At 44.3% G+C, this 16211-nt stretch overlaps 1 protein-coding gene across 1 annotated transcript in view; it reads left to right on the top strand.

The window, feature by feature from the left end:
• Positions 1 to 16211, top strand: part of LOC144098086 (uncharacterized) — a 168995-nt gene that overhangs the window by 134004 nt on the left and 18780 nt on the right. The window contains exons 6-8 of the mRNA XM_077630638.1: positions 22 to 190; positions 7759 to 7896; positions 9694 to 9822. Of these exons, the coding sequence (XP_077486764.1) occupies positions 22 to 190; positions 7759 to 7896; positions 9694 to 9822 (436 nt within the window). The remainder of the gene's footprint in view (positions 1 to 21; positions 191 to 7758; positions 7897 to 9693; positions 9823 to 16211) is intronic.

Below are 16211 nucleotides of genomic sequence, written 5' to 3'. Positions count from 1 at the left end.
TAATGATCCCACGTTGCGCAGGGCAGGTGAAATATTCTTCGATGGTGAGGTTTTCCTGGCCTGGAACCCCGTCTCACACGCCTCAGGATTCCTTATTCCTGCGGCTGCATTTTGCTGCGGAGCCAAGGTGGTGCCGTCCAGCGGTGGACTTTGCGCACGAGATTTCGTTGACATTGTTAACAAGCACAAGGTATGGGCGTACAAATTCACAAACACTCGTTCTTCCCCACCCTCTACCCGGACAAATTATCGAGCTGCCAATAACACCGACCTGCACTGTACAGTCTGTTTTGGCCTGCACAACGTTCCTCCCGTTACCCTCCCCACGCCTTCCTCTTGGGAAAACGCCCTGTCAAGGACGGGGCCTACCGACCAGCGCCGGCTTATCCAGCGGGCCGAGAAAATAGCAGTGACAAACGGGGCCACCGACTGAGAGCCCTTCTTGAGACCGCTCTCAGAGGCATGAACCCGCTAGACCAGTGACAGCTTCTCTGGCGGCCACGCAGGATCGCGGCGGCACATGGAGCCCTGGACTGTGGACTCCACTCAAAAGAAGACGAGATTATAGTGTTCTAATAAAAGTTTGTCCTCCTCTTCTTCCTGCTCTGCATTCTCCTCATCTTAGCGTCGTCGCCGCCCGTTTGGCACTATGTGATATGTTACAACTGTTCAAATTCGAATTCTTGTCTTCTATTCGAAATACATTTCAGTAAAAATGTTTCTGAAAACTCTCCTAATGACTCGAAAGCAAATATTCTTGTTACGCTGTGGTCCTGCTCCTAAACGCCACTTTATTTTCACTTAACTGCACTTAGCTCAAATCGATACGTAAACACAAGTAATTTTCAATTAAAAGCAAGCCAGGTACAGAATGTAGTGCTTAGAAATGATCCATATGGTCACCTTCATTTATGGGATGCCTTCCCCTGCCGCTGAGCGTGACATGAACTTAGATTCGCATCAAGCGGAGCTGCATGAGAATAATTGCTACAATAATGATCAAATATATTTGATGTGCAGTGGAATAACTTCTCTGTCTAATTGCTAAATGATAAACCAAATACATTAAAGGAATATTGGTAATGCATGCACACGACTTTCGATAACATGTGTTACAATACAAGCACAATATTGCCACGTAGTGGTGACGGCAGTCGAAGCAGTGAGGAAGAGAGCCGAAGGTTGTTCTAAAAGATAACTCCTTATTGGGCTGACCTGCGCCAGAATGGACTGAATGACTCGGCGGCGGAGAAAGTAACAAGCGTGCTCGGCGGTCGTCGAACAGAACCCCCGCCGCTCTCGGCCGTGCTCGGTCTAAAGCTTATAGCGAACTTTCGAGATACGGCGTCCAAAGTTACTACAACATACTGGAACGACGTAGATTGGGCTCCGCCTGGATGCGAACACTCGTCATAAATCCGGTCGCGTCTTTAATCCCAAACAAAGCGATAAAGCGGCATGCCGGCCGCTTTGAGGAACGAACTTGCACATATCGAACCAGGTCATCCGAGGAATGGTTTGTGCCGCGGCCGCGCACTAATTATCTTCTGCAAACAATAACCTACAATGTACCATTTCTACTAAACAAGCTGAAAACACATTTTTCTGGTTCCATTGAATTAACTCGTACAGCATTGCGCGACATATTTGTTTCTGGACAATTTCCTTAGTTCTAAGTTCTGATTTTGCCGCGGAAATTGTGTGATTGGGCATACGGAATGAGTGTGTTAATTGTCTTCTCATCGAAATCTCACATGTAAAGCGCTTCATAGTACTTATTCCATTTGTTTGTAGCACAGTTTTATTGCTGTGCAGATTGTTTTCTTTTTTGTAGCTAAATTATGTTGATGAATGGAGCGCATGTATTCTATCGTAATTATTAACTTGCTTTTTACCTTTTGTATTGCGAAATTAAAGCCATTCCATGCATTCTATTGCACCGTTCACTTGTATTTGAACCATTTCATTGTGTATAGGAAATCGTCGCTGCCAAAATGGCTCCCTGTCAAGCTGTGTTCACAGTTTTTTTTTTTTTTTTTTTCAGGGAAGCCATCAACATTGTGCCAATGTTGAAAATAAATATGATTTTATTTGATTTAACACTACAGAGATCCGCGGTAATATTGCCGAGGAATAATTATAGTAAATCTGAGCACAAGAGCGTAATCAGAAACTTTGAAGAAAGCACCGCATGAGCCTGCCTGCAGACCCCCGCAGACTTGATAACAATTTGTAGCAACTTACAGATATATTGAGGAAAAACACATTAGAGTTTTAAATATAGTTTAAAATAGAGATTACGAGGCCCCTATCATCGTGCCTGGATAAAAGGGAGCACTAGATTATGTCATAAACCTATCTGGCAAGCATATTCTGGTAGACGGCGTATTCATTTTACTCTTTGTGAATGCTTACTGTCCCGGTTCTGATGATACCTTCAGAACTAAAATAGAGTGTGGTAGTTTCGATTTGAATAAAAGGAAAGAAAAAGCCACAGTCCACTGGCCAAAGTACCAACATCAACACTAATCATTCCTGTTTTGAAGAGCCTTTGATGAGACTGTGGATTATCTCTATATGCTTGAACAAAATTCCGCTTGAAACAATACTTAGCCCTCTCTTTTGGCGTGGAAAAGCGTATTGATTTCTGTCCTTTTACAGGAAGAATTAAAATTCAATTTGAAAGCAGTGTTTCTGGCCCATTGTGAAATGCTAAACCGAGAGCTTTTGCGTGATGAAAGGAGACAGAAGACAGACTGTGTGAATTTAAGAGAAGTTTTGGCACCATTGCTTTCCTGCAATATAAAACTAAAGCTATATGGTGCAGGTGGCGAGCGTTGTGAACGACGAAGAATGGGACATACAAGTGGGCCTCAAAGGCGAGACTGGACAAAGTACTTGGTCTTCGCACAGCCCAGTAGGGAAATATGTCATACCACTCTAGACAGGCACTATGTCCTGTGGCTCTCTCGTGTCCCTTTCTTTTTGTGCGCATATTATTTCGTCAAAATTCTCAGCAAGCAACAAGCCAGATAAGCTGTCATGTTGTGCTACAGCCTGCACCCCATCCGCCGTGACGGCCCTGGCTTACTATGCGGTGATAAGGATCGTGGGCTGTGCAGAAAATTCTGGAATTTGAAAATCGCGTTTTCTTTCTGCAGTTCCTCTGCATTAATCTCAAACATGTAATCAGGCATACCCTGCATATTTGTTGTGAGCAGCAAAATGCCCAAAGGCTGTCAAAAATCGAAAACGGGAACGGAATTCCACCCATGCCTACAATTTTTGTCTTTCTTATTCCAAAGCGCCCAGTTGCTGACTTACTTTCTTTTACAGTACGACGTACTGGTAGTATAGAGGGAAACGGTACTGGATGGCGAGGGAAGGAACGACATATTTACATAGGCCATCGTACGCACAGTTTAGACTGTATCGTGATGTGCGCGCAGCTAAAGAGAGAAGAAATTATAAGGTTTCGGGAACAAAAAAAACGAGCAGGGTTCAATAGCGCGCCTTCATAACGATGTCAGGGGCATAGCTTGTGGTATAGTTATCACAACATGATAAGACAGTCGATGCACTGTCGCACTAAGGCAGAAAGTCCATGGCTGACACATAGACGTGCCTGATTTTCCATTAACTGTCCTCAGCATGAGTCTTCAGGTAGCAGTGCAGACAGAGAAATCAAAAATATTTTTGAGAAAAGAGAGGGGAACGCAATGTGTATTTGAGGTTGGAAAAATGTCAAATGCACACCACTGCACTCGCGGAAGAAAAACCTGCTGCCAGTGCAGTGCATGCTGAAGTCTTTTCACCGAAGCCACGCGAGATTTCCGAAGAGAAGAAGGAATTTAGTAACAGCTTTTATTATAGTTCATGCTGCTTAAGTTCTTAGAAATGCATATACTAGCGCAGTTTTGGTTTGGCTTATGGAGGTTTAACGTCCAAAAGCGACTCAGGCTATGAGAGACGCCTTAGTGAAGGGCTCCGGAAATTTCGACCACCTGGAGTTCTTTAACGTGCACTGACATCGCACAGCACACGGGCCTCTAGAATTTCGCATCCATCGAAATTTGACCGCCGCGGCCGGGATCGAACTCGCGTCTTTCGGGCCAGCAGCTGAGCGCCATAACCCCTCAGCCACAGCGGCGGCTACTAGCGCAGTTTTACTTGCCTGGCAACGCCAAATGCTAAATACTGGGGTGGCCACAGACGAGCAACACTGCTGAAACACGCTGTTCTGCTGCATAGTTTTGTCGCTTCGTACAAATGAGCGAGTAAGCGGCAGCTATAGGCGACGGCCGTCAACCTGACACGTCGCGTCGCGAGGAACATCACTTCATTCTATTGATGATTATCATCATCATCACGATAATCATTTATTAACCCTTAAATATCGCTATACGGACTTTTTGTAGGAGTGCTGGAGAGGGAGGAGGCAGCGAGAGAGGTGTATTCAGTGGCCATTCCTTGTCGAGAAAATCAACAGAACCGTGTCAAAAATGGGACGACATGTTTTGTAGTTTTATCTTAACGACAAAATTTTCTCTGGTTTTGCAGTATTTTGCCAATGTACCATAGCTTTTTCTGACTTATTTCTTGTAGTCTGTACTTCTGCAGTCGCTACAAAATATTTTGTTCTCATTACAAAATTTTTATTGCTATTACAAGCTTTTGGTCAATAACATTACCTAAAATCTGTTGGCACGACAGAAGCCTTCCTGTTCTGTTTTTCGACTGGGTACATACAGTCAAACAGCAAACAACAAAAAGAAAAGTAAGATCACAAAGGCTAAAAAAAGGGCAACAATTTCAAGTAATAAGAAAGAGCAAAATATGAAAAAAGCATATAGCAATACGGTGTATGAAGATGTAGTGCTGTAGGGCAGGCTGATCGGAACGCTCAAGAGTATAACTGAGAAAAAAGCGCCAGTAAAATCAGTATTTTTGGTATAAGTCGTCAACTAGTGAATGCCGGAATCTGGAAAGAACAGTCTCATTTATTTTCAGATTTCTTGGTGCAAAAAATAGGGTTCAGCAAGGTTGTTTTTTTTTCATGCAGGATTTAACTCTTAAATCCGCTCGGAGTTCAACGTGAATGTGTGGTGGAAATGGTAGTTGTCTATTAGAAGTCCGGCACATTGACAAGAGATCTCCTGATGAAGAGGAGTGATCTAGAAGCACTAGTACTAACTGACATGTTGTGATATGACCATGTTGGGCTCCTCGTTACATCAATACCGAGGGGGCTGCATAAGTTACTTTCAGAAAAAAGTACGGAATTCAGGGAGTAGATTTAGGGCAGATTCGAGCGTTTACGTTATGATTTATTGCTTGGTGTATAGGGTGTATCATCTCAAAGTGACTGCTATGAAGGACGCTGTAGCGGAAAGGTGTGGATAATTTAGACCACCTGGGGTTCCTTTCCATGTGCACTGACACCGAACAAAGCGCGGATCTCTAGCATTTCGCCTCGTTCGAAATGCTACAGCCGCGGCTGGGACTGAAGTCGCGTTTTTCGTGTCAGCAGCCGAGCGCATTGCCACTGAACCACTGCGTTGAATCGTTCGCATGAGATATGCATCCGTTTACATTTAGAAACATTAGGCTGGATGTGCCAGTATAAACGCTTTTTGTGGTATAGGTTTAAGACATTTTGCAATATTTCCTCAGCAGTGTTGCTTTTGACGCGGTAAATAATAACGTAAATCCGAAAAAAGACGAAGAGATGTTGAAATACCAGACGGCATTGTCGTTGATAAAGATTAAGAAGATTAACCGAGGAAGATCTAATCCCTTGGGGACTCCAGAGATTAAACTAGTGGTTTCGGATTCACGACTAGGTACTGCTGTCAAGTCTGAGCGGTTATTTAAAAAGCAGCCGACTCACAACAATGCAGCAAGGTGAAGGGACAGTCATGAGGGGAAAATATGAAGCGCAAAAAACGCGTGGACGACCGAAGAAAGACAGACACTAGCACTAGTGTTTGTCTTTCTTTTGTCGTCCATGCTTTTTTTGCGCTGCATATTTTCCTCTTCTGTGATGAACCAACAGACCCCAATTGCCACCCTTCATCAGACATGAGAGGTTGTTGAGGAACGTTCCTTTGAAGAACGTAAGTACATTACATCGGTTTCAAATGATGAGTCTATATTTATGTGAACACCGGTATTAGACACGAGAAGTTGTGGTTCTCACGAGAAACATGCTCTGAACCCGCTTTTCACCAGACCGCACCTGTCCCTTACATACTCGAGCTGCTTTCTTGAGCACTGCTGCCAATTATAAATCATCTTATGCATTTATTGGCAGAACTCCTTTTGCATGTAATAAGATCAGCATGCTCTAATTACTCCTGAATGGTACTGAAAATTCTTACTGCTGAACAGTATACCCAGATTCTAGGCAGTTCCAAAAGACTCGATGAAGGATACATTCGAGTTTAGTCTTCGGGACCTCGATGGAGATGGCACAATTTCACTTAAGTAAGAGTACACTGCCTATCGCATCTCATGGCGGCATAGCAATCAAATAAGTGCGCCGCCGCTGCCTGTCTGTCGGAACAGTATAATATACACCGCCTGACTTGGGCAACAAAAGTGCCATAGCCCCGCGGCACGACCTTTAGGACAACCTTCGCTTTAAGTGCACAATGTTGTGCGCAATGCCGCAGAGCTGTAATAAAGGTGGGGAGAACCGCCTAACAAAGGATCGCACGTGCGTGTAGAGGCATGAAATTCGTACGAAGACACTTTATAGAGCACTTGGTTATGTTTAGCTCCAGAGTTTAAACGTGAGGGGCGTAAAAAAAGGAACACCTTGCACTTTCAGAGCACTGAAACTGAACCAGCTGCCAGTGCCCCCCCCCCCCCCCCCCCCCCTGAAATAGTTTTCTTTCATTTTCATGATCTAAGATTTCTTGTTTCTGAGTTTCTCTTGTTGTGAACGAGCACTGGCCGTTGAGAAACTCCGTGATTCAGCCGTGTAACCTCCGTGCATATTTGTCAGCCCCGGAGGTCGTGTAAAATTGTTGAGAAATTGTTGTTGCTCAGTAGCTATGGTGCTCGGCTGCTGACCCGAAAGACGCGGGTTCGATCTCTGCCGTAGTGGCCGCATTTCGATGGAGGCCCGTGAACTGTGCGACGTCAGTGCACGTTAAAGAACCCCAGGTAGTCGAAAGTATACGGAGCCCTCTGCTACGGCGTTCCTCATAGCCTTAGGCGCTTTTGGACGTTAAACCACGTAAATCAAATCAATTAACTTGCGAAATCGGCTTTTGGCGGCGGTATGTGTAGTTCAATTCTTGCTCTTTTCTACCTTTGAATAGCTTTGCTGTCAGCAAAAGCGGTTTTGTCAATTATATAAAATGGTCAACTTTTATTTCTCTATGTGTTGCTATAAGCGTGTGCTTGCGTGATCCCGAGGTGGATGCACTGGGGGTAGGTGTCTAGCTTCAAGAAATTGAGCCATTCCTTCGAGCTAGCCATGTATGCAGTATATATAGGTAAACGCTTTAATGAGAAGTGCTACTTAGTGTATCGACACTTAGAATTGCTGAAAAGGATGCTGTGCCACCTTTCACAGAAGAGAGGCTTAACATGTCTAACTATGGGCTTTGGCTAACTGCTTAGGAATGGTCAGCCGACAACGCCAAAATGAGCAACGTGAAAAAAGACAATAATTTGTTTGGATTCTGTAAAGCAGTGACCCGTGAGTGAAATAAGCAAGGTTTTTGACGGTGCGTTCGATGTTTACAGGTGACGTCCCTATGCGCGTTTCCCACAGCGTTTAGGAAGCTGGTATTCGAGCTGGAGGAAGACCTCGTACCTTCATTGAAGCGAATTCTCCTCTGCGGCACTGTCACCACAGACGACTTGTACCAGAGGATATTGCAGGTGCCAACCTTAGATAATACACGTGAATTTCAGATTCTCGGATCCGTTTTATTACCTGTATTATCAGTACACTGTGGCATTCGCTCGTGCACGTGCAGCCTATGCGGATAGGATAAAGGCAGCAAATCTCTTCAAGGTTTGGTGACATCACTCCCTGTATATTAAAGTAAGCTAGATATAATCACATGCTCTATCGCTGGCGAGATTTGAAGGAATGCCTTCAGAAATTGCCTGAGAAGAAAGCACGAACAAAGAAACGGTTGCAACATAACTGGCGCGTTTTGAAGATATAGGAGCCGAAAGTAACTCTCCCTCACCTTGGTTTTGTTTGAACAGTAATTACTGCCATGGTCTGTAGTAAATTACCGTTGTGGGACTTGAACAGATAGCAGAAAGAAAAATGTGTACTACTCTGAAAAGACTGTCTGCGAAGCTGTTACAGGTATTCACAAAACTTTGGGAGGAGATAATGGGTAAAGGTGCACTTTTATTCTACTATTAACCTTTTCTCCAATGAAAAAGTTACAAATTGCCAAATGATTTAAAAAATTCTTCAGTTGCCATACTCTAACAGCGCGAAAGGCGACAGACCAAGAAGCAGGCATGGGAACTCTGGGCTGAATAACAACGTAACTCTCTATTCATAAAGAACTGCTTTTTATGGTGCACATAAAAACCAGCTTAAGCAACGAATGCTCCCGTATGTAAAAACAAGGAAAACAAAAAGTTTTTACAGGTGCCAGGAAGATTTTTTGACGTTTCTCGGCCCTTCAAAGAAAAAAAACACGAGGTGAAGACGGCCCCACGCACAGTCGGAGTCAATCATTCAAGGCCTTGCAAGCACAGATTGTTGGAACACAATCTTATTTATATGTTGTACGTTCGTTGAAGGCTTTGCAAAACACGCTGCTCCATCTTCCAGGAAACAATAAGCTCTTTCCACTTCATGCGACACCTGGCTCTGATTTTTGTATAATATCAGCGTGCCTTTAAAAAATGATGGACAACTTCTGCAGTCTCGGTAGTGGAGAACGAGATTTAAGCTAGGCAGATTGCCGAGATAGTATGTGCTCAATTATTTCCAAAATTATGAAGTATCAAAACACCCAACGTGCAACACTTCTGCCCAAGGATTTCAGGTATTTTTTATGTGTGTATTCGCATGTGGTGCAACCACAGGCCGTCAAAAATAATCCTGAACCCTCAGATGCTACAATCCCTGTCAAGCAGATGTATCAGGGATGCAACAAAAAAGAAAATCAATGAACCGTTGCGGCGCATTCGCAACAGAACACAGCACGTACGCGACAGCACGCACCTAACGCAATGACAGCACACCGAACCTTCCCATCGAGCATTTTTTTTTGTGCTCTTTCAGTGTTCGGCTTTCGCTGCCTTATGCAGCAAGGGTCTGCCATTTAGTTCGGAGTAGAAAGTAATAAAAATAAGTTTTTTTTTCCTGCTTAGAGCAAAATGTATTTAGAATGTGGAACAACCTGGTAGACATTGGAAAAAATGTAGACTTTGCGCAGCTTTTTCTCTCTGGTGTAGTGTCTACCGTTGCTGTCTATTTCACAAGCTACCTGCGTACATTTGGTTTCATTTTAATTTGGTTTCCTTGTTAGCTACATTTCTACACAAGTGCGAATACAGACAAGCCACATGAGCTACAGCTGCGGTATTTTCTTTTTGTTTCTAAGAAAAAAGTAAACCCTCATAGTAATTCAAATTTCTTATTGAAGTTAGTTTTGGGGCGCCCCTTTCTCCTCGTAGTAAAACTGTGTGACGCATACCCAGGTGTTCACCCTGGAGAGCCTGAGGAACGGCTATGGCCTCTCTGAAACCATCGGATTCGTCTGCATCACAGAGCCGGAGACAATCGGACACCGCAGCGTGGGTCTTCCACTGCCTATGGTAGAATACAAGGTACGTGAAGGGACCCAAAGACTTTCTCAAAGTTTTATCTCATCAAAAGAGGCAAAGCCTAGGGCACACATGAAGTCGTGGTGTGACACGGTGTCCCCTCTCATCCTTCCCTGAAACCACTCCTGCCTGTCCAAAGAGAGAGCTCGCGGAGAGGGGTCGGCAGCAAAGAAATCCCACAAAATCGAACCGGAGATTGTTTATGTTATGACATTCTCCAATGCCCGTGATGTCTTGGGAAATATGGCGGGTAAGTGAATAGGCCCATGGAAACGTGAAAGGGTGTGAACGATGAACGTCCATATCTGAAAGCTAAATTCTCCTGGTATCCAGATTATTAGAATATAGTGCGATCCTCAAAGTGCGCTCGTACCACCAGACCATCGCTCTTTCGCGGTCTTTTATTTTGGTTGAAAGGTAGCTTACCTCGCTCTGAACATCATCAGAGTCTGCAAATCACCAAAAACAGAAGTTAGCACGTCAGGAAAAAGAAATAAAAAAATGTAAGGATGTATACGATAGTCTTTAATGCGAAATTTGTGCGCAGCTGTGTCTGCTTGGGCGGCGCGAACGGCAGCGTCCTCTCGGCGGCGGCGCTCGCATCTGGATTGTGGTGTCGGCGCTGCAGAGCCTCTGTTCGGGCAGCTCGTTTAGCAGCAGCGGCAGAGGAAACCGCCGGTCGCCAAGCTAATTTTTCATCATCATTCTCAGCCTGACTACACCCACTGCAGGGCAAAGGCCTCTCCCGTGTCTCTCCAATTAACCCTGTCCTTTGCCAGCTGCATCCAACCTTTGCCAGCAAACTTGTTAATGTCATCCGCCCTCCTAACTTTCTGCCGCCCCCTGCTACGCTTGCCTTCTCTTGGAATTCACTCCGTTACCGTTAAGAAGAAGTGGTTATCTTGTCTCCGCATTACACGCCCTGCCCAAACCCATTTCTTCCTCTTGATTTCGAATAGGATGTCATTAACACGCCTTTGTTCCCTCACCCACTCTGCCCGCTTCCGGTCTCTGAACGTTACACCTATCATTTTTTAATGCGTAAACATTGTAAAAAGCTATGTTTGCGGTTTCGTGTCATCACGAGCTTCTTTTCACGGTAACGTTCGAACGAATTGAGTTATAAAAAAAAACAATGGTTGCTTTAGATAGAGCATCAAAAAATCTCGCAGGGGAAACCATGAATTGCTTGTGTGGTAGTTAGTTAATTAATTAGAACCAAAAATGTCCAACAAGTGGGCGGGGCCGGAGCAAAAGTGGCGCCAACTTTGAAAACACCGTAAGAAGACGTATTTCCTTTCCACTTTCAGCATCTCGCTACAAATTGTGAACTGCTGCTCCTTGTAAGACTTCGGAACTTTAAATGTTAATTTTTAGACCAGTCGTTCTGCTCTGCGTGTCTAACTCATTTATAATGATTCGCAGTTCATCTCCTCACTGACTTAGCAAGGCGATGTCATCAGCGAATCAAAAATTACTTAGATATTCTTCATTAACTCCCAACCTCAACTGTCATCAATCCAGGCCTCGAACACCTACTGTACAAAGGCGCTGAATACGTTTGGCTAGATCGTGTCTCTTTGCCTGACACTTCTCCTTTCTTGAATTTATTGCTGACTTTATGGAGGACTATGGTACCTGTGGAGTGATTATACATTCTTCCAGTATTTTAACATAAGATACTTCTACACCCTGACTCCGCAGTGCCTGCACGACTGTTGAGGTTTCCGCTGAGTCAAATACTTTTTCTTAATCAATGAAAATTATGTATAATTTTTGGTTCTGACTGCAAAACCTGCGGTCAACGACAACACGAGAAAGAAAAGGACAACACTTGCGACAACACATTGTCGTCGTTGCGCAGCAGCTTTTTCAGTCATACAGCAACTCACCCCATGGGCCGTCATTCTAAAGAGTTTGTAATATTCTGCGAACCTTTCTATCACTTGATTGATAGTGTGAATACTGTCTATTGTCGAGTATGTTTTACGAAAACCTGCCTGACCATTTGGTTGATTGAAGTAAAAGGTTGTCCTGATTATTGTTGCGATTAACTTAGTGAATACCTTATAGCCAGCGGACAGTAAGCTGATAAGTGAGTAAATTTCAAGCTCTTGACAACGTTTCTTATGAATGAAGATAATGTTAGCGTTCTTCTATGATTCTGTTACGCTCGAAATCATAAGCCATTGCGTGTACACGGTGGCTTTTTTTTCAAAGCAATCTTGCCTCCGTCCTTCCAGACATCTGCTGTTACCTGATCCGCAACAGCTGCTTTCCCCCTTTGCATTGCTCGTAAGGGTTTCTATACTTCCTCTTTCGTTACTAGCGGGATGGCTCATTCATGTGCGCTACTCCCTCTTTCATTGACATTCTGATCACATTAGCTGCTGTATAAATTTTTGTAGAACTCTTCGACTAGTTTAGCTATCTTATCCATATTGCTAATTGCATTGCCCTTGTTGTCTCTTATAGCATACGTCTGGTTTTTGCCTATGATTAGTTTCCAATTCACTGCATTTAGGCTACCTCCTTTCCTTAGAGGATGCTCGATTTTTTTCAGATTTAACTTCTTTCAGTCAGCGAATTTGTGCTTATTTATTACGTTTGATAGCTGTGCCAGTTTTTTTATATCTCTGGATTTAGGTGCTTTCATGTCTTCGTGTTTTTATCAGATCTTTCGTCTCCTGAGATAGCTTGCCTGTATCCTGTTGAACGATCCTACAGCCTACTTCTGATGATAATGGATTTTAATGGCGCAAGGACATCTACGGCCAAAGACCGCCATGGCACAAGGTTTTTTCTATTTCTCAAGGTGGGGTCAAAGACCCATTTGCAAAGTATTTCATCCCAAAGAAGCCGGGCACCAGACCAGGGGAAAGCTTGTACACATTGTATCATCGGCGGGTACCCGGCGGCACTGGGGATCGAACCCCGCACCTCCCGCGTGCGAAGCGGATGCTGAAACACTTGGCCGTCGCTGGGGTTTTACAGCCTATTTCTACTGCGGAGTCCGTGATGAAAGCTTTGAGATTATTGTTCTTTGTGTGATCATTAAGATCGTCCTTCACAGTTGCAGCCAAATATCTTTGATGCTGCGATATCCAGAATTCCTCTAGTTTCCCTCTTACCGCTAACTACCTAATGGTCTTCCGCTTTACTATTTTTTCCATTCCTTCTTCAGGTCTAAGCTAATTCGAGAGCTTGCTACTCTATGGTCGCGGAAACGCACTTTTCCGAGGACCTAAAGACGCTTCACGATACTAGGGTGATCGCATATTATGAAATGCATTTAATTTTTATTCTCATCATTGAGGTTTCTTCCATGTCCACTTCCTCTTGCTTTGTCTCAGGGAGAAGTTATTCATGATCCGTAAAATATTTATCTCTGCGAACTCTACTAAAAACTCCTACCTGCTATTCCTGGAACCTATGCCATAGACGCCTATCGCATGGTCTCCGGCCTGCTTGTTCGCCCATCAGTACAAAGTAGTGTGATCTTACTTTGTTCACTGACGACTCCACTTCTTCATAGAAGCTCTTTGACTGCCTTCGTATAGAGCGTGAGCGTGCCTTCCTGGCTGCTACACTCCGCCGCTTGGACTCTCGTACTCTTACAGAAACCAAGATTCTGGGGCCTTGGACAAAACCTTCATCAGAAAGAACAGTGGAGAAGGCACTCCTGATGTCCTTAAAGGACTCGAGGTTGAGTGCCCGACTCTAAATGTTGTTAAATTTAAGTGTGCGCCCTCTGTCCTTTTGTCATAGTGGTCGATGGACACGTGAAAAACTCATTTCGTTGCCGCTCTTTCTTTTCATTTTCCCCTTTGTTCCCTTCCCCACGCGTAGGATAGCGTATTGCGCATCGCCTTGTTAACTTCTCTGCCCTTCCGTCCTTTTGCTTTTTTTTCTCTCACTCTCTAAATGGATCACTACCCAAGTGCGATGTTTTCATAGGAACTTCTGGTTCAGCATTCCTGCCAGTGAATAGCCAAGTGGTCTGACATTGTCCTGGTCGTGCTGTACCGGTTGTGCGATGAACATCCATCTATGCGTCTGTCTGGTCAACATACTGCTTTCGGCAGGGATACTGAACAGAATAGATAATTGCTTAAGTTTTGTCCACAAAGCGCTGCCGTGGGTGTGGGCAAAGACAGCGCGGGTACAGGGCTCACCTACGGGGCTGCAACTTGGAGGCTAACGAAAAGGGTTCAGCTTAAGTTAAGGACAACGCAGCGAGCTATAGAAAGAGAAATGACAGGTGTAACGTTAAGAGGCCGGAAGCCGCAGAGTGGGTGAGAGAACAAAAGTGGGTTGACATCCTAGTCGAAATAAAAGGGAACAAATGGGCTTGGGCAGGGCATGTAATGCGAAGGAAAGATAACCTCTAGTCCTCAAGGCTAACGGGGTGGATTCCAAGAGAAGCAAGCGCAGCAGGAGGTGGTAGAGGGTTAGGTAGGCGGATTAGATCAAGAGGTTTTGCGGGGATACGGTGGCCGCAGCTGGCAAATGCCACAATTATTTGAAAAGATTTGGGAGAGACCTTTGGCCTTCTGTTGGAATAGTCAGGATGATGATGAAATGATGATGATGATGCCTGTACACCGCCTTCAAACTCTAGGAGCAGCGCTTCGGAGCTCGCTCACCGGATTTTTTTGTGTATGTTGTGCCAAACCTTGGGACAATAGCTAATGACTCCCATTTTTCGCGAAATTGATGTTACTGCAAATTTTTTTACTTTCTGGTTGGAGCAAAATCATTGACATGATTTAGATCATCGATGCCAATAGCCAGCAGCGGTACAAAACATTCCCAACCGCCAAACTGGTTGCCAAAAGGACCCGGCTTTCAGTCATCAGGACTTCTTTTAAGAATTGGAAAACCTTTAGTGCACCATTGTCGTTTTGTAAGTTTTGAGTGCGCTAGCTTGAATAGAATCAACGGGTGAATGACACGCTGCTGAAATTACTGAATGTAAAATCATCTTAAAACAAGCTTCCCTAAGTCTTAAAACCAAAGAAATTTTTTTTACCAATTGCTTGCGTGTCTATACTTACACCGTATATGCATTCGCAAAGCACCGAAAAAATTTGATCAATTCGCGACAGAATTTTGCTTGCAATAGCGAACGTTCTGAATAAGATGATAAAGAAACATTCAAGCCTTATTACTGCAACAGAACCGTGATATTTTACTTTTTCTTTTACTGTTTTCTCCAATAATTTGTCGAAACATATCCTTAAATATTTTCAATGAAGGTATACCACGAATGCTAGTTTATGCTGTCGCATAAACATCCTGCTTTATGACCATCTTGGTCAGAAGTTTTTCAGGGGTATGCCCAAAGGTGGAGTACATTTGTAGTAACAGAGTAACTACTCATCGGTGGTCCCGGGTTTGAACCTCGGACCAGGATGAATTTTTCTTTTAAGTACAATGTTTCTGTGGAAGCTGTGTATCTTTCCTTTGCAGCCGTATGGCTGCATATGGGCGAATGCCAGTAATTACTCTCTTATTATGACATTCCGTATCCGCCATTGTTTCATATCTGAATGTTCGAATTCCTCTCCTCCATGGTTTTCCGAAAGCATAGTCTATGACCATGACAGAAGCTGCCTGCTAGGTTAGCGAGTAAACTGGTTAATTTTATGCCTTTGAATTACCTCCAAGCATTTTTGTGAAGCAATGTGAGCTATGGTGATCCACTCCTATAAACACATTTAGTGCAAAAGCATTTAGCTGTTGTCATGCAGTTTCAGGTTTCTTCGCAACGAAACTCCCTGTCGGCCAGTTAGGGTCACGTGACCTTCATGATGTGAATTTCTAGAACATACCTGCCCACTTCTAACTACTGAGCGCGTTCTTAGAGCGAGTTAACCAGCAGGTCACTAACGAACTATTTCTGCTGCACAATTTCAACTGAAGCTGTGCACCGGGTGCAACATCAACGGAAGCGCAACCCGCCATGAGTACGCGGCTCTTTAGGCGCTTGCAAGCGCTGTGCTTTCTGCATAACGCAGCTTAGTGGTAAAGCATTTAGGCTGTTTTCATGCAGTTTCAGGTTTCCCCGCAACAAAGTTCCTGATTTGGCAGCTAGGGTCGCGTGACCCTCATAATATCATCACAACGTGCCGACCGTGGAATGCGGCGACCTGCTTACAGGATTGTGTGCAACCGCCCACAACTGCCAAAATGAATGCAGTCGCCGCCTGTCCACCATGGCGCTGCGCATGAGTCTTTCAGAGCTCGAAAGAACAACTTGGGTCTCATATGTATCACCGATAACTGTTTCAAACAGCCACCTCCTGGGACAGTGGCGCATCGCTTAACTGCTACACCAATGTACCCCGCGTTCATAGAATGCGATTGAGAGGGTGACGACGTAAACACCG

This window comes from Amblyomma americanum, chromosome 7, assembly GCF_052857255.1.
Source record: "Amblyomma americanum isolate KBUSLIRL-KWMA chromosome 7, ASM5285725v1, whole genome shotgun sequence".
Lineage (NCBI taxonomy): Eukaryota > Metazoa > Arthropoda > Arachnida > Ixodida > Ixodidae > Amblyomma > Amblyomma americanum.
This window is presented reverse-complemented; position numbering and strand designations above follow the sequence as displayed.